The 18,051-nt window shown below is 35.6% G+C and overlaps 3 protein-coding genes and 1 long non-coding RNA gene across 7 annotated transcripts; 2 read left to right on the top strand and 2 right to left on the bottom strand.

Moving 5' to 3' along the window:
• Positions 1-670: 670 nt before the first annotated feature.
• On the bottom strand, positions 671-2,965 carry LOC105213529 (pineapple eye protein). The gene is made up of 3 exons (XM_011186414.3): positions 2,757-2,965; positions 2,078-2,687; positions 671-1,970 (listed from the first exon to the last, which is right to left on the bottom strand). Exons 1-3 carry the CDS (start codon positions 2,877-2,879, stop codon positions 808-810), a joined length of 1,896 nt encoding a protein of 631 aa, XP_011184716.2. The 5' UTR covers positions 2,880-2,965; the 3' UTR covers positions 671-807.
• Positions 2,966-3,502: 537 nt separating this feature from the next.
• LOC105213530 (general transcriptional corepressor trfA) lies at positions 3,503-9,245 on the top strand. Of its 2 annotated transcripts, none has more exons than XM_011186417.3 (2): positions 3,503-3,786; positions 7,258-9,245. In XM_011186417.3, the coding sequence occupies exon 2, from the start codon at positions 7,310-7,312 to the stop codon at positions 9,221-9,223; it is 1,914 nt and encodes a 637-aa protein (XP_011184719.2). In that variant the 5' UTR covers positions 3,503-3,786; positions 7,258-7,309; the 3' UTR covers positions 9,224-9,245. The 2 variants fall into 2 exon arrangements, with proteins under 2 accessions (XP_011184719.2, XP_011184717.2); XM_011186415.3 differs by having other exon boundaries at positions 3,504-3,671.
• On the bottom strand, positions 8,963-9,388 carry LOC128922423 (uncharacterized). Its single transcript, XR_008471648.1, has 2 exons — positions 9,247-9,388; positions 8,963-9,194 (listed from the first exon to the last, which is right to left on the bottom strand). It is a non-coding gene; the product is annotated as an uncharacterized LOC128922423 (long non-coding RNA).
• Positions 9,389-11,304: 1,916 nt separating this feature from the next.
• On the top strand, positions 11,305-15,777 carry LOC105213531 (serine/threonine-protein kinase greatwall). 3 transcript variants are annotated; one of them, XM_011186418.3, is made up of 10 exons: positions 11,306-11,715; positions 12,020-12,497; positions 12,557-12,715; positions 12,774-12,919; positions 12,987-13,160; positions 13,243-13,377; positions 13,657-13,814; positions 13,885-13,974; positions 14,048-14,736; positions 14,800-15,774. In XM_011186418.3, the coding sequence occupies exons 1-10, from the start codon at positions 11,569-11,571 to the stop codon at positions 15,063-15,065; spliced, it is 2,442 nt and encodes an 813-aa protein (XP_011184720.2). In that variant the 5' UTR covers positions 11,306-11,568; the 3' UTR covers positions 15,066-15,774. The 3 variants fall into 3 exon arrangements, with proteins under 3 accessions (XP_028897025.2, XP_028897024.2, XP_011184720.2); XM_029041192.2 differs by lacking the exon at positions 13,243-13,377 and having other exon boundaries at positions 11,305-11,715; positions 14,800-15,777; XM_029041191.2 differs by lacking the exon at positions 13,885-13,974 and having other exon boundaries at positions 11,305-11,715; positions 14,800-15,777.
• The last annotated feature ends 2,274 nt before the right edge of the window (positions 15,778-18,051 follow it).

Here is an 18,051-nt window from a genome sequence, read left to right as displayed (position 1 = left end):
GGAACTTTAATCCGAACTAAACCTCCTACCGTCCTGTACCGTTCCCCCCGGTACCACCGTCAAGTATTACGTCGGGAGGATGGTTGAGTTACACTCATGCGTACGTCATGGTCAAAATGAATTCAGTCAAAATTTGCATTTACTTGGCCACACCACTGTTAGTCTATTACCCCGCCTCGTACATTGTTCGTCGCCAACCCTTCCCGTCACGTCAAGGTTTGTGTGTTCAAGTCGCAGTTGTTCGTTGCATTTAACAGCTCACTTCTCCGCCGCTGTTCGCTGGCTCGTTATGATTTCATGATTTTGGCAGCAGCTTCGCAAACTGCTTTCCAATTCCCTACTGATTCGATCATTTGGTTTACAAGGTTATCAGGAGTAGGGTCTATACCAAGCGAAATTTTGAGATGTTGCCTCTCATGGTTATATTTATTATTTTTTTGTGAATAGAAAGGTTCATCGTATGCATATGTAGATAAAACTATTAAGTCAGCAATGACAAGTTCAAAATGCTTAAAACATAGCACAACTCTACACAATTTATTAATAAAAAAATAGAAAGGGGCAACAGAATTATTAACAAAAATTCATGTAAATTAATATCAAAACGAAAAATTCCAAGACAATAGACTTTTTTTGTATTTTTTATATTTTTTTTAAATAAAATTAAATAATTTAAAACAGTACAAAAATAACAAATATGTATTTATGTTAAAATGAATTTTGCTTTAGTATTCACTCAAAGCTCTACTCAAGTCAATCTCCTCTCTCTCTCTCTCACTATCCATGCATTTCATTTTTAATTTTTCGCTACATTGTATACTCGCTAATTATCGCATCGATTTTGGCAAAGATGCCAACATCTTCGCAACGCTCTATGACATCATCATTTCTTAAGAGCTTACTACAATTCATTTCAATATCTTGCAGGGTCAGACCAGCAAACCTTTCATCATTTAAATTAATGCGAGCTGTGGCACTACCAATGCAATTACCCTCCGCATCATCATAATCGTATACTTGAAAGCATGCCCACTCCTCCAGCTCTTCAAGTTGGGAAGAAGAAGAGACAACAGGTGATTGATACATATTATCCGGTGAGTTAGCAGTTTGGGAGCTTACTAAGTTGAGTGTAGATTCCAGACACATGGGCGTGGTACTGCTCGCAGCTTCTGTTGTATTTTGCGATTCCAGAGGTTGCATTACTGATACATTCGTTTTTGATATTTTCGAAGAACTTTCATTAAACTCTTGTGTTTCATCGTCCTGAATTTCATAATTTAATTGCTTCTTCGCTGTTGAAGTGGCTTTGATGGTATTTTCTTGAAATATGTCAGTACCAAATATTTGCGTCTCATCATCTTCAATAAATTGTGTGGACGACTGCGGCTCTGGTAGTGTTTCTTTCACTACATTTGTAGTGTCTTCCTCGCAAACTGACAGTATCACGCCCGGAGAAGGCACTTCTTTTGATACATTTCTTGAATTTTCATCGGATGAGCCACTTTGAGTTGAGTGTATTACGATCGTTTTTTGAACTTCTACAACAGAATTGTTGTGAACACTCTCAGGAGATGCCTCTGCTATTGAATTATCGGTACGATTTTCATTAACAGGAACTGATGAATTTGATGCATTCAATTTGGAACCGTTTTGTGGAATTACTGTAACAAAACTATCACATGACTGTGTATCTTCATCCTCGGAGAAGGAAGCCACTAAATTCGATACGACTTGTTTATTAACATTAGTGTTGTTTTTTGTCATAAAAATACTCTTATCAATAATATCATTAGTATTTGTAGCGTTTAATTCGCGTTTTTCCAAATTCGAGACATTCGATTCGGTGTTCGCGCAAGTCGCACATTTAAATGTGGTAAGTGGTTCTTTAGCGTTTTCTTTGCCCAATAAACATTTGGGATTATGGGCGCCTACACTGCCACACAATGAACATAGTATCACGGACCATTTACCTAAAATGTAATTCAAATTAATAAGCCAAAATGAATTGGATTGCAAAAAATATTACAAATACTCATTGATACAGGCTAGCATAAGTATCTCTCCTCTGAAAACCAACCTCTATTGTAGTCACGTCCTTTGGGACATAAGCATACATCCATATTGCAAGTACTGTGTCCACGGTGTAAGTCGGTGTATATGCCTTTCTGCAACTCCCAACGCGCGTCTCTATCTGGTACAAAAATGCCCTGTGATCGCACCGAATCGCGAAACTCCTTACTGCCACACCAAAGACAACGCAAATAATAACCAGCTGCCAATGCGTACTGTTGAACGCAGACATTATGCGCGTACCCATCATTGCAGCATTTACCAAATATAAAGATTACTTCATCGTATAAGCCCATTTGATCGCGACAAATGATACAACGTGTTAAGCTAGATGGGCGTTTCTGAAATGTCACCGATTGTAGTTCTTTTTTGGGAACACATTCATCGCAATATGAACGAAAATCGTCCACAAATCTGAATAGACAGCGATATGTTCGTCCACAGGCTAAATGAAAGTACTCATTACATTTGAAGCATTGTATGGAGGCGTTATGACGGCCACAATAGCAGCATACACGTTTGGAAGCGGCACTGATTTCTTTACGTATATCTCGCACCAGAAATCCGTTTATACCACTGCAATCTTTACCTCTTTGCGGCAGATGAGTAGAGAGTAACTAAATAAAATAAAAAGAAGTTTAAAATGTTTTTTGTTTGTAAATTCCAATTACAGTATGGGGACATACCAAACAAAAGTAATGTACGGTAATATCACGACTATGTTGCCAGTCACCGAATATTAGTAGATCGTAATCACAATTTGTCTTATCTTTGCAAATATCACAGATTTTATATACCTTTTCAGACATTTTTATACAAATTTTAATAAAATTCAAACACAAACAAATGATTAAAACCGCTTACTTAGTTATACTTCTTCTTACAAATACACATTCACAATTAATGCATGGGGATTAAATTAAAAGTGCCCATACTAGTTCACAATAGTACCTTATTTAATTATTATTTATAATAAATTAAAAAATTAATAATGTAAGGAACTTTAATTAAATACTAGTAATATAATTACAATGTTTAGCTTATTATTATTTAAGATGTAATAATTTAGTGAGGTAATACTCTCAGTTCTATGTTTTTATTACCTTAATTTTATGTTCACTGGGCTTTTATAAAAATAAGCAAAACGTAAAATTTTCTAGTCTTAAAATAGTACTGTTTGAATTACGCAAATTGGATGCCACATTGGTTTTAAAATTATTGACATTCTTATTCTTTCTTTAAGAATTATTTCAGTTGGACTTTTTAAATAGTCAACAAATTTCAATAAAGTCATGCGATTTTTTAGTTTCTCACCACTTTATGTTAACCATGCGGTTCAAGTCTCGGCTGTAGCCAACTGTACCCATGCGTTGTCAACTGAGTGCACGGTTTTCACCACGGTGGGATATTTCTTTGACGTTTTCATGAATTCGTTCGTTGCATGTGAATATGTAATTGTGCGAGATTTCATTGAAGCGGACGTGTGTGAGTGCATTGTAAGCGGAGAACCAAAATCTGCATTTTATTTGCGATTAAAGAATAGTTGACCAGAAGATACAACAAAACGCGTAGGACAAAAATATACAACATACAAAAGAAAGGTTTGTGTGCTAAACTTTGTGTTTATAGTGTTAAATTAATTAGTTTTCCATAAAGTTTTTTTTGGCGGCATTTAAGTGCCGAAATTCAAGTGGCGTCTGCAATTTTCATGTTGAGGTAGGAAATTGCAATTTGATGTAGAGACTTTTTGCATAACGATAATTTGCCGGGATTAATGAAGCTGTAAAAGTGCATATATCTTCTACTATTTTGCTAAGGAATGTAGAAAAGTTATAAAAACAAAGTATTAATATACAGAAAGTCAGAAAATATATATCATCATTAATTAAGGAAAATATGTAGTAAAGCGCGTCCAAAAAAAAAGAGACGAACCGCCATTTTTAAAATGAACCAGGGCCGAGTCTAGCGACTCCTTTGTGCACTACAGTAGTGGCGAACGTTGTTAAGATAGATAAGCACACTCAGTTTTTATTTATAAATAAATACATTATTGTGCAAACAAATTATTTTAAATTTTATTTTTCTGTGTTAAATTTAAATTTTAGCTATTTTGTTCATATAATATTCGCTGTAAAACTTGGTGTGGCTTTGTTCGTGTTCTGTAATACGAATGGAATAATGAAAACAAAAAAGCAAAAACTGACTTATACCCCACATTACATTGTAAAAATTCCTATGTGAAGCACATACTCTAATATGTAAAATTATATATTCATATATACATCCATCGATATAGAAATTATCGGTTCACTACTTAACTGCCATTTTATATTGTAATGATAACATTAAGCTAAAACAAATTCTTTTGTGGCATAATTGTGGAGAATCTTCTCTAAATTATTTTACGCTATTTCTTTAACACGGCTTCAACCATAGCAATTACATTTATAAATTTAGAATAACATGTGATTCTTATGGTTCCTTCGTAAAGTTCATGCCTTTGTGCTCCCCACAGCAAGTGCAGCTTGTGCATTATATCCCCACCCTATAATTAACTATTCCAATCACATTCATGTATACGAATGTATATTTACTGCATTTTTTCAAAACTTTGCAACAGGCCCACAAAAATATTATAATGTATTTGTATATATGAATGTATTTTGATGACAATGCATTGCAAGCGTTCGCTTACAATTATTTCTGTACGTAGCTGCAACAAACGCCATATTGCTGGGTCTATCGCCGGTTTGTGCTGACAGCTGTGCGATGCACTTTCTATTTGTGAATATTCATTTTATATGTGTGCATTGTCGCAAATTATAAGAGAAATGTTTGCTGATTTCTTGTCTCGCTAACATTGCCAATGATCATCTGGCGTCAGTTTTTCACAAATATTAAATATATAAGTTATTTATTAAGCAGATCGCGCTTCAATTGTGGTGCCGTCAAAAGGGTTTAAAGCTCATCGGATGTCTAATAACTCATATTACCAGGAACTATATTTAGCATGGAATTATATATTAAGGTTAGGGATGATTTTGTTGAAGATGGCATTCAAATATATCCTTTATCTACAAAGAATCAATATATGTTTCCATTTTTAAACATATACATTTAAAACATTCCTTGTTATAGCGCGCAAACTACCAAAACGACAACAACTCACAAAAGCAATTTTCACCTGGATGAAAACTCGTTTGTTTTTCTCTTCCATTATTTGTTTTGCTCATTTTCCATGCGATGTATTTCACCCCCCTGCCACTTTTTCATCGTTCTCTGTTGAACTAAGCGGCACCCATGCTATGTTGCACCAGGTTACTGACACTACCTACCTACAGTCAATGTTGTTTGTTGTTGGTTGCCAATGCTTCAGACAAAACGGCATCATATGTGATTGCTGGTATTTGCGGTATGATTTTATATCAATTCAAATATGTAATTATGTGAATGTTGCTTTATGGTTGCACATATGCCTATTGACAATACTTTTCAATGGGACTATCGCTTGTACCGGCGCAATCGTTCGATTATTGGTGAAACAAATCGAGTAGTGTTGATGATTAGTATTTTTTATTTTTCGTTGTAATTTTCCTATTGTTTTTTGTTTAATCCTAATGGCTACAATTCAAATTTTTTTGGATGTTATGCGAAAGTTTGTACTCGTTTCATTGAAAATGCTCATCCTCTTTTAAAATTGTCAAATTTATCGAAATCATTGAAGTGTATCACCGATAACTATTCAAGCTTAACGGATTTCAGTGGACATATTCAATAGGTATGTTTTGGGCAAGCCATGTAATGCTTATATTAGACCGTTTACTTGCATATTTATATTTTGCCTATATACCGGAAATAAGGGCTGCAACTCAAAATGTTGATGGCCATACCCAGGTAAATAAAATTAGGGAAGCATAAAATACACTAAATGTGCATATGTACAGCCATATGTGCAAACGTTACCTACCTGAACTCTTTCATACTCTCATGCATTAATGTGCACACTTCCACCGAAAGCGTTTCATACTGCCACTAAAATTGTATATCGAGCACAGTAAAGCAAGCATATATGTGCAGTGTTTAAACAAATTGAGTGATATTAAAAAAAAGGCTTTAGTGTTGAATACCCACTCTAATGCATAGCATATGTAAATATATTTCTACAAATTTGAATTGCTAATTATATATAAAACGGGTATGTATTATTAGTTTGCATTCCATTCTCGGTTAAACGCTTTGTTTTTGTTATTTAATTGTACATGAAAAACTTACAACAGCATTCCTTGTAAAGCTTGCATCCAAGCGAATGTGATTACTCACAAATCACACCTACTTAAGCGATGGACCAATAATTAGAAACGATTTAATTTTGAGCATTTGAGATTAAAGGCAAATTTGAATTGGATAAAAAACACATCAAACTTGAAAATTTGTATTATTATTTCTATAATTTTCATTGTTTCATTCATTTTTTGCCTCAAAATACAAAAGTTTAAAATCAATTAATAAAAGGTTATTGTTTTTAATTATCGGTACACCAGTGTAAATAAATATGTATTATAAACCGAGCAGAAGTATGGGCATTACCGAGCCTCTTGTATGTATAACAAACATCTCAATTATAATTTTATTTCTCGCTGAAATTTGTAAATTAGAATAAAAATTCCAAAGCGGGCGTACGGAGAATATAAAAAAAATATTTTGTCCTTAATTTATATAAAGGAATAATAAAAATATCAATAATATTTATATCATATCTCTATAAATACTGAATAGGCATTCAGTAGAACACTGATACGGTTGTTGATCTTCAAACCAAGATAAACGCGCAACAATCTATGTAACTTATACACTACGCAAGCGAACACAAATGCGCCTACATTTAAGAGCATGCTTTTTTATTTACACCACACGCGTCTTTTTTTAGTATTTACACATACGCTTGCTTTATGCTATGCCAGGCATACAAAGAGTCAACGAAATGTAAATAAACACTGATAACATACGCGCTCGGGTATAATTGAAGTAGTTGGGGTAGCATATCTTGGATCTCAATTATAAAGAATGTGTAATAGAATTCTGCCACAGAGCAAGAGTTTAAATAAATTGAATGCGTTGTTTACATATGTATATGTTTTATATAACTCAAGAAAGAAGAAGAAAATAATATCTATTTTTATTTTTTAGATACAACAAAGTTACCATCGAATAAAGTTCATATCTACTAATTAACGCCAAGATGTCGACAAAGACTACAACACAACATACGCGTCGTGCACCACTTTCGCTGTCCGGCGGAGGCAAACAGCAGAGTCAAAATAATCATAGCGGCAAATCTGCAGACTCGAATGGCAATTCAAATAATAGTGCTAGCGCTAAAAATGACAATAAACATTCTGCAAGTCAGAAGACTGAATTGAATGTTAACGATGCAAAGGAATCGACACCGAAAGATTTGAAGAAAGCGCAGAATGTTGAGAAAAAACCACCACAACAAACCGCTAATAATGAGACAGTGAAGAAAAATGAAAAGATTGATGAGAAGAAAACCCAAAATGGTAATGGCAAAGCGGCTGCGAATGGCGGTGCCAAGGAGAAACATCAAAATGGTAGTGATAAACAGGACAATAATGGTAATAGTTCCAATACCAAAGCGAACACTACCAGTTCTAACGCCAAGACGACCACTTCTAATTCAAATGGAAATTCCAATGTCAAGTCTAATGTAAAGTCAAGTGAAAAGACTGCAACCGCGGCCGTCGTTAAGGAAGACACAAAAACTAAGGAGCAAAAGCCTGCAGAGCCCGTAGAAAAAAGTGCAAAAGATTCAGTGAAAGAGAAGGAAAAAGAAACCGAAAAGGAAAAAGAAAAAGAGAAAGAGAAAAAGAAAGAAAATGAACAGGAAAAAGTTGTTGAGAAAGAAACTAGATCTCGACGTCAGGAGGTTTCTGCGGCAGCAGAACCTGAAAAGAAGCAATTGGACAAAATTGAGCCTACCAAAAGCGATGAAACGAAAACTGAAGTATCAACACCAACATCGCGCTCCAGTGCTGCACAGGCAAAATCAAGGACTACACCTACAACAGGTGTAGAAAAATCTGGTAGAAGTACTCCAACAAAACCTGTGGAAAAGCCTTCCACTCCTTCCACACGTAACAAAACCGTCACCACAGTTATTGATGATGTTGAAATGGAGCCACTGACCGTGGAATCTTCACCAGCCAAGTCCAAAGAGAATACTATACCAGTTACAGTCGCTACAGCTGCGCCCGTGCTACAGCCACCAGCTGCCACTTCGACGCCTGATAAAGCTCCATTGGTAACATTAAGGACTAAAACGCACAACGTCGATGTCAAATCAGATCACGCAATAAATGCACTCAGCAGTGGCAATTCACCGGATCGCAAAAGTGTACCGCGCACTTTCAATCATATCGGTGGACGCCGCAGCATACGTCCACTCACCGAATACACACCATCGAAATTCCAAAGCAATTTACCGTTTCGTGAATCTTATCGTCGCATTAACACTGAATTGGATGTCAGTTCAACGACCAATACCAGCATGAACGTTACAGTTGGCTCTGAGGTACCAAACAACTCATCCTTCTCATTTTTCGGACGTGGGCGTAAACGTGACCGCACTCCACCACCACAGTCACAATCCGCTATGGAGCTGCAAACAGACGCTGATTATTCGCCGCCAAAACGTGCACGCTATGATATGTACAGTTTGTTTAGCGTTGTTTCTTCACCATTAACAATGCTACGTTCGCGTTTTTCGAGAGCATCCATACAAAGCAGCACACCGATGAAGTTGACCTCTAAACTTGCAGCCGCAGATGAAGATGAGGCCGATGTACAAAATGTATCCGGTATTTCGATTGAAGAGGGTAACGCCACCGATGCCGCTGAAAGTGACGAAAAGACTGCGACCGAAGACATCACTGTTGGCAAGAACACCGATGAGGACACCACACCCAAAATGGATACGTCACCAATGAAGGTCGATGAAAAGTGTGGCATGGAGAAGGGCGATGAAGTGAATGATGAGCTGGATGTATCCAAGTCTTCGAATGTGCATGAGGTTGCCGCTGGTATCGCAGACACATCCGTTTCTTCGGCTAAAAATAAGAGATGTAATATTATGTAAAGTGTATTGTTTATAATAGTTACCATAATTTTCTTTAAATGTTTTAGATGTTTAACTTATATACATCTATGTATGTCAAAACCTCTAAACATTAATTTAACGTTCGTAATACATACATATCCCCGTTTGTTTATTTACGTTCACACATCGTATAATTACATTCATTATATAATGTATATTGCACTTGAGATCTTTAGTGATTTAAGTGTGTTGTGACAACCCAAGCAAATTATTTAAATTTCGTTTTGATCACCCAATTAATGTGTAATAAGTACAAGTGTACAATTAAACAGCTGATAATATTTGAAAGTAATAAAAATGTGTAATATTTGGTAATAGTTGTTGTGAAAATATAAGATAATGACATTTGATATGGTTATGTAGTGTAGTATTTGTCACTTTGTTACGTTACATAAAAACGTATTCAGTATGATTAATGTCTTATATGCTTACAACGACATATTTGTATTTAAAAAGAGATTTTATTTCATATTCATCTAATTCGCATGTCAAAAAATATTATTTTTTTACGTGTTTCTACAAGCATTACTCTTACTGCGCAGAAATACATAAAAGAATAAATATTTTTATCAAATTATAGATATACAAAAGGAATTATCATAATAAAATGTTATATGTTTGCTTGATTGCTCAATATAAAAATTAGAAAATATTTTAGTTTTAGTTGAAATTCAAAATCATATCCCACTTGCATTTTAAGTAAGCATATATATTTAAAGAGACCTTATGTAATACATACAATAAAAGTATGTACGTATTTATAGTACCTTACGAACTTTGAGTATTTGTAATCGTCAAAAGATTTGTGTAATAATTACTTGTTTTTTGCAAATAACAAAGTTTAATTTAAAACAATTGTCGATTATAACAATAATAAACGCATTATAATTTCATGAATATTTTCATACATATTTGTACTCAACTTATGCATTACAATGATTATATAAATACATAATATATATATATACATAATCATATTTTATGGCAATTTTTAACAATATCCAATATTCGTAAAAATAAAGCAGATTTTATACAAAATTGAAGATGATTTCATTCGACCGTGACTTTCACTAAGGGGCCTAAACTAAAAACTAAAAGAATACAGACAGCGTTTTGTTACTGCAAGCGTGCTCTTCTCAGTGAGATATGTGGTAATAATGAGTTCTTATTCAACGGTAGGTCGAAAGGTAAATGTTTTGTACTATAGACTCGTCAAAGGAAAATGTCATAGTACATAGGATGGAGTTTAATGATTCAAGAGCGTTCGGAGGGATTCATGAAAAGGAACACGAACTCTTTGTCGGCCATGAAAAATTCTATTAAGAGGTCATACTATAATACATATCCGACGCTACTTAATCGCACATTTTCAATCTGTATACTGTATGGGTTACACTCCTACCTATCCTGACTAGACCAAGCATACAAAACATATGCCATGTGTGATATAAGCCCTAAAATGATACAACCCGCATCTGTACATGTATCACGCCTGGCATCTTGCTCTCTCTATCCCAAACCCGGGAAACAGCACGTTTTTTGTGACTCCCAATCTTTAAATGACGCCGTGGACAATTTACTTCCCATCCAAGCAGGGTATAGATAACCGTTACAACAACTAATTAATATTCGAAGCTCTGCCTTTTTAGCGATATTGTTCAGGACTATTATTATATATATTATTAATATTTTTGTATTTTATAAAATTACAAGTAATTAATATACTCTTTTGTAATTGAAGAGCATTTTTAAATCGAAATATTTTTCCTGCGTTAATTTTTGAAATCTTCATACGCCATTAGAAAATGTAACTAATAGGTATTTGCCATGTAATTATGAAACGTTAAATACTGCTTTGCGTTATATTAATTTATTTTCAGTAAAATTTTATTTAAATTAATTTTAAACATAAATAAAAGCTTTAATGAATGTATGTGTTACATTTTTAAATTATTCAATAAAAATGTTGCCCAAAACATTAGCACACTCTACAACAGCCTTATGTTTTAGAAATGGCAGCACTGGTGGTAAAATTTTCGAAACAGTAATTTGGCAGTACTGTATTGGCAGTTATGTCAAATTCATTTTCGTCAATTGCAACGTTCGGTCGAATTTTTAAAAGAATTATGCTACATTTTATAATTTTGTGTGCATTTTTTAGCTCAGCGTTTGGTTAAATGACATTAAATCGATATTAGTACAAAAGATACAGCAAATACGATTAAGTGAAAATTATTTACACTTTAATATAGCCTCAAGTTACTGCAGGCCATCTGAAATTTAGTGCGCGGTAAAAGTTTCACCTGGAACTCTACGATCGTATAATGGAAAAAGAGGAGACTGCAACAGTGCAGTACCATCACAGCGATTATAAGACACCCAAAAAGTCATCTATTATAATTGATGGCGAACGCTTATTGGATAAGATTAATATATTAACGACAAGACCAGAAAATCAGTCTTGCACAAAGGTACTAACACGAAGTTTTTGGCTAATAAAATGCTTTGTCTTACAATGACCGATTGTGTTGTACCTAATTTATAAAATGTGAACTATGTATTTGTTAGTGCTTTGCATTCTATTAAATTAACACAATCGTAATGTGCAGTTATCTTAGCGAAGTGCATGTGGTTTTCGTGGTGCTTAGCTCTGCTTTTGCGTGGCAAGAAATTGTCTTGATTGTGCATCTGTTCTGAAAATGAAAATTATATTATCAGTACAATGCATTACACTAATAACAACTTATTTAAATTTCCTATTTGCATCTCTTTCAGCTTCCAACAATAAAGGACTTTGTTATTATTAAACCAATAAGTCGAGGTGCATTTGGAAAAGTTTTCCTTGGATATAAAAATAATGATCCAAATCGCTTATATGCTATCAAGGTTATGCGTAAGTCAGAGATGATAAATAAGAATATGGTATCACAAGTCATTACGGAACGCAATGCGTTGGCGTTATCACGTAGTCCGTTTTGTGTTAGTCTTTTTTATTCGCTACAATCAGTCTCGTACGTCTACTTAGTTATGGAATATATGGTGGGTGGTGATCTTAAGTCACTCCTTACCATGTATGGCTACTTTGACGAAACAGTGGCGCGTTTCTATGTTGCAGAAGTTGCGCTTGCGTTGCAATATTTACACGAACATGGCATTGTGCATCGCGATATAAAGCCAGATAATATGTTGTTATCAGCGACTGGTCACGTTAAATTGACTGATTTCGGTTTAAGCAAAATTGACAATCGTAGAGGTAATGTTGAAAATAAATGAAAAATATTTACAATTATTGAAGTGAATTAAAATTTTTAGATTTGGAAATTTCGGATCTAATAAATATTTCGCCTACTCTAAATACACGCACGCCGGGTCAGTTACTCTCGCTTACGTCACATTTATCCTTCGGCTCAGAGAAGAAAATGGAATGTGGCACAGGAATTTCCAATCTCATGAATGCCATGAATAAACGCAGTATGTTTATATTTTTGTACCATTGTGTTTGTTGAAATATTTATATTTTGTTCCACAGATATGATAACTGAGTCTTCAGATAGTGAGGCAGACACATCATTGAATGAAGCCGAACATACAAATGATAGCAAAATTTCAGGCGTATCACCGTTCTTTTCCGCCGAAGAGATTAACGTTTCGGTTTCACACACATGCACTATTAATGTGAGTTTGCGCTGAGATAATCACTTGGTTTGTATGTAGATAAATATATTTACACTTTCGTTTGCAGACACAACTTGCCGACAGCACATCTTCGTATCACACGTGCACATCCACAGAGATAAGCAAAAACGATGCGAGTAATGCTGGCGCAAATGTTGTCGCTAATACTAAACACGTTGGTTTTGTCGACATTAGTATTGATCTCAAAGTTGCAGCTGCTGCTGCCCGTGCCAATTGCAATGTGAGTAATGTATTTAAACAAGTTAAATAATGCAAACAACTATTTATTAAATTAAACTTCGATAATCTTGTCATTACAAAAGGGTTGCAAGCAGGAACAAAGTATACGTTTAAAAGAGAATAGTAAAGATAGTAAGATTGTAATTAAAGTGGATCAGCGGGAGCAAGAAGAAGCTTCATTTGAGTTTAGCATGGTGCGAAAGCGTTCCATGGATGAGGTGTGTAAGCGTTGTTTTTTGTTTGTGTGTGTTCGTTGGAGTGGGAATATTAAGAAATATTTTTTAATTGTGAAAAAATTGATATCTCCTTTAAAGTGTAACATCTTTTTATGATTAGTGCATGCGACGTTACTTGTTAATATCATGTGGTGGCTGTCCTCCTAATATTTACTATAAATTTTTACCTACAGTGTGTTAATTTGTGTCCTTTTTTTTCATTTGTTTGCGTTGCAATGTTTGTTATTATCATTTGTACTCATATATTTTATACATATTTAGCGTTTGCGTGTTTCTAAAGGCGCCGAAGACTCGGGCGTATCGAGTCGCAAAAGTGACTACTCACTATCGCAGATCAACACGACTACCAGTTCGCTAGATAAGGCTGAGAATATGTTTATTTCGAAAAATGATATCAGCTGTTCTGATTACTCGCGCAGGTAGGATATACGAAACTATTTAAAGAGGTCCAAATGCCTTGAAAATCATTGGATTTGTTTGTAATTTTAGCTACAACACGAATAATACTAACGAAACCAGCAGTATGCGTTCACCATTTCGCAACCTTTCGAAAAATTTCAAACGTCCTGAATTTCTAAGGTTGTTCACATTAACTTCAATAATAACCGTAATTTTAATACGAAAATCTCTATTTTTACATTCTTATTTGTAGGGGTATGAAACGTAAGCTAAATCTTTTAAATCGTTCGGAGACCTCATCCAATTTGGAGACGGACGGTTCGAATTCGGCATCGAACTCTGGCAGCACTGGGCTCACACAAGAGATCGATATGCTGGACATTGGTAGTAGTACGCCGAAAAAGCGTAAAGCAGTTAGTGGCGTACTGAAAATACGTTCACTCTCCGACGACGAAATGCCACCGACACTCAATGAGCATGTCACCAATGTGGTATTCTCGACACCCGTGTCATCGCAAAAGCTACCACGTCGTGACGGTGGTTTGTTGGGTAAATTAAAGGCCACACGCTTCGCATTACCGCTCTCAACAGATACGAAGAAAATCGAACCGATGACAGAGAAGACATCGTATCTGAAAATGGCTGCAGATGACCCCACCATGTCACCAATTAATTTGGGTAATAATGTGCCAAAAACACCGAAATGCATAAATACACCATTTCGCACACCGAAATCGGTGCGTCGCGGCATGGGGCGTCAGTCCTTTGAACGCATTTTAGGCACACCCGACTACTTGGCGCCGGAATTGCTGTTGCGGCAGGGACATGGCCCTGCTGTGGATTGGTGGGCTCTGGGCGTTTGCTTCTACGAATTCTTGACCGGCTTGCCACCCTTCAATGATGAAACACCACAAAAAGTTTTCGACAACATTCTAAATAAAAGTATAACAGATAGCGCCCACAATGACACTGTTTTGAACGCAATTAATTCCATTTATTTTTTAGATATTGAATGGCCACAAGGTGATGAAGCGCTATCAGCCGAAGCGATGGAAGCGGTCGATCAGTTGTTAACAATCGATCCCTTGGAACGCCCTGCCGCCAAAGAGGTGCTGCAAATGCGCTTCTTCGAGTCCATAGATTGGGAGAATATTGAAAATGTTGAGCCGCCGTTTGTGCCAGCGCCTGATAATCCCACCGACACGGCATACTTTGAGGCGCGCAACAATTTGCAGCATTTAAAGTTGTCCAATTTCACGCTCGAAGACTAGTAGCAGGTGTTTTAAGACTGTTTAGTTAGTGGGGGGTCTTTGTATTATCAGCTATATAGGATTGACTATTGAATATGCGAGATATCGCCACATGAGAGCCATAATCGCATTGTAAAAAAGCATTAGTGAAGCATTACAAGTATATTAGTTAATCTATATTAAAATGATTATTTCGTTTTATTGGTATATTTTTTATTGATTTCTTTAATATTGTTTTTACTGTATGTAGTTAATTTATCTGTTAGACGTCTTGTTTTATGAGCATCCTTTCAAACCAGTTAAATTATCTGTTTCGTGTAGTAATATTTAGTTTTAATAACGAATTTAAAGCAATACTTGGCTGATGTGTATCTGTGTCCAAAGTATAAAATAACTAAAGAAATAATTTTCTAAGAAAATAATTGTTAAGTATCATAAAAATATATATGATTATTATTCTAGTAATCAGTTAAATATTATCAATTACTTGATTATTGTTTTTGCACATAGATACGAGTATATTAAGAGCCATACTGACCAATATGTAACATATCAAATGTGTCGTTATTTAAATTAATCGCATACATGTTAAATGTCCTCGTTGAAAAAGTCATTGTTTTACTATTTATAATATATTTTCATAGATTTATCTTAAACTCTATTTAACATTTTTATATAAATATTATGTAACATATACAAATCTATTACGTAATAAAATATAATTGCACTGATAAATTGTATATAAAATAAAATTGATTTAACTGCTGTTGCGGTGAAAAAATGTTAAAACTGACAAATTTTGTAGCGAATTGCATTCATTTCGCCTTGTTTTAGTGCAGCATTTCTACATCAATAAATTTCTGAAGATTGTGCAAAAAGAAAGTTTGAATCTTAATCACATTATGTACAAACAAGGTTTCTTTTAAGCCATGAACAGTAAATTCGGCAGTATTCCACAATAAAAATATAGGGGCGCTTAAAAATAACAACAGCTTCGGTATATCCGACATCATACATCAAACCCTATCCAATCTGGCTACTTTTAGTAGTACCACCAAATCTAGTATAGCATCAACAAGTAATCCCTATAGTGCACAGCACTTATCGTTAAAAATGCTCAGATAACTCGTGGCCTAAATCAAAAGCCCCACTGTTTGAGGGCGGTATTCAAAAGCTTCTGCCACAGTTAATCACACAATAGGTTGAAGATATTAACCAAGAATCATCCGAGTTAAATCATCAAATTAGAAGAATTGAAGTGGTGATTCCGATGGGGGTGTTCTCTGCACATCTCGAAAATCTTCCTAGCACCAAAATCGCTTTATTTCTGCTAGCGAACAAACACGCTCCTCTACTAAATCCACAGCGACTATACATATTCATCAACTGGATGAAGGCGTACAGTCTAGATCCAAATATTTATTTCTGTCAATGGTATTACAACTCCGATTTTGAGTGTTACATTAGACAGCCTGTGCCCCTTCACTCCGCATATGATCGCGATTATTAACAAGGTGAAGAGCCGCAATATGATCCTCAAGTCGCTAGTCGACAATACATGGGGAAAGGACAGAGTTGTTGGCAACTTAACAGGCAATTGCCGTCCGGTCATAAACTACATCTCCCAAATATATGATCGCCTGAGTGCAGTAGGACGCAGATAAAGAAGCTTAAGACTTGTCAGATACCGCACTCCAGACAGTCACAAATTGTCTCTAGATGTCACCGGTCGAGCAGCTACACAACGTCAGCCGTATGCTATCCAAGTTGTTTCCGTTGTGATGCTTTTACAGAAACCCCCCTTGCCTTTACAGCACCGAGCTTGGAGTCACATCAGCACCATTGCAGCCACCGAGCTCGAGTTGCTTCGCCAAACTAGAGTGACCCTCGCGCAACTTCATTCTGGATACTCTACTCATCCAGCTTAGAACTCGTCATACTCCGTCATCTAACACTCTTTTCCCTGTGGTCTGACTTCGTCGGAAAAGTTGGTTTCCTGGGCCTCCCGTTAGATGATTTCGATGACAATTGATTCATACTTGCCAAATCAATTAGGGCTGGATAAGCGCTGGAACAATTTTCTTTTGACTTTCTGAAGTAAGGAAGTACACTAGATCTAAATAAGATTGATTACCGTTACACCGGGTGAGGTTGAACTAATGTAGTTCCTTCCTTGTTGGTATAACACTAGATTCGTATCTACATCCTACTGGGATTGTAAAAGTGAGTATTTAAAATTTTTTTCATTTTTCATTTCATTTAATTTTATTTAATTTTTTCATGTTATAGAAATGTGTGTCATCTTAATCTAGTTCCTCGGTTTTCGAATATTTCCGAGCCATCTTATAAAATCCCTACATTCCCGAGCATATGGAATAATTTTTTGCATAAAAAGATACCGTTAAAAACTTCCGCTTGTGCAAGCATTTTCGCACTAAATCGCGTGGATTATGTGCGCCGTGGGACATAGTATTGAAATGGCTACCAGCAAAATGGGCGCCGCACTGCAGCGAACCAATTACATTTTATTACAACAATAACTAGAATGAGCACAGAAAGCAAAGGGAAATCGTAGGCGCTCATTCAGTCAGCCATGGTGGCACTGGTCCAGTTGGCCAATTGTCCTAATAAATGCTATTCTAATAATGTGTTTTTTTTTTGTTTTTGAAGCACTGCTTTCGTCGAAAAACGTCCGTTGAGTGCACTTGCGCGCTGGAAGTGGACTGAGTGTTATTTGCTCTAAACTAAGTATTGTCCTCGCTGTGGTTTTCTACTTCTGTGTTGGTGATTTTTTTCCTCTGCAATTGGCGTCTTTCCACATTTTCCGTTAGTTTTATTTCGTTTTGGCACTCGAAATCGGTCTCTGATGCAAAATTCGTATTGTTTTGATAACTGAGGTCGTTCACCCATAACAGAGGCGCACACATAAATGACACACATACATATTTGCATTATTAAACACTCATACGAGTCCTTATGTGTTACTACTAAATACTTAACATTTCCT

Source organism: Zeugodacus cucurbitae, chromosome 2, assembly GCF_028554725.1.
Source record: "Zeugodacus cucurbitae isolate PBARC_wt_2022May chromosome 2, idZeuCucr1.2, whole genome shotgun sequence".
Lineage (NCBI taxonomy): Eukaryota > Metazoa > Arthropoda > Insecta > Diptera > Tephritidae > Zeugodacus > Zeugodacus cucurbitae.
The sequence above is the reverse complement of the archived record's forward strand: the minus strand, read 5'-3'. Positions and strand labels throughout refer to the sequence as shown.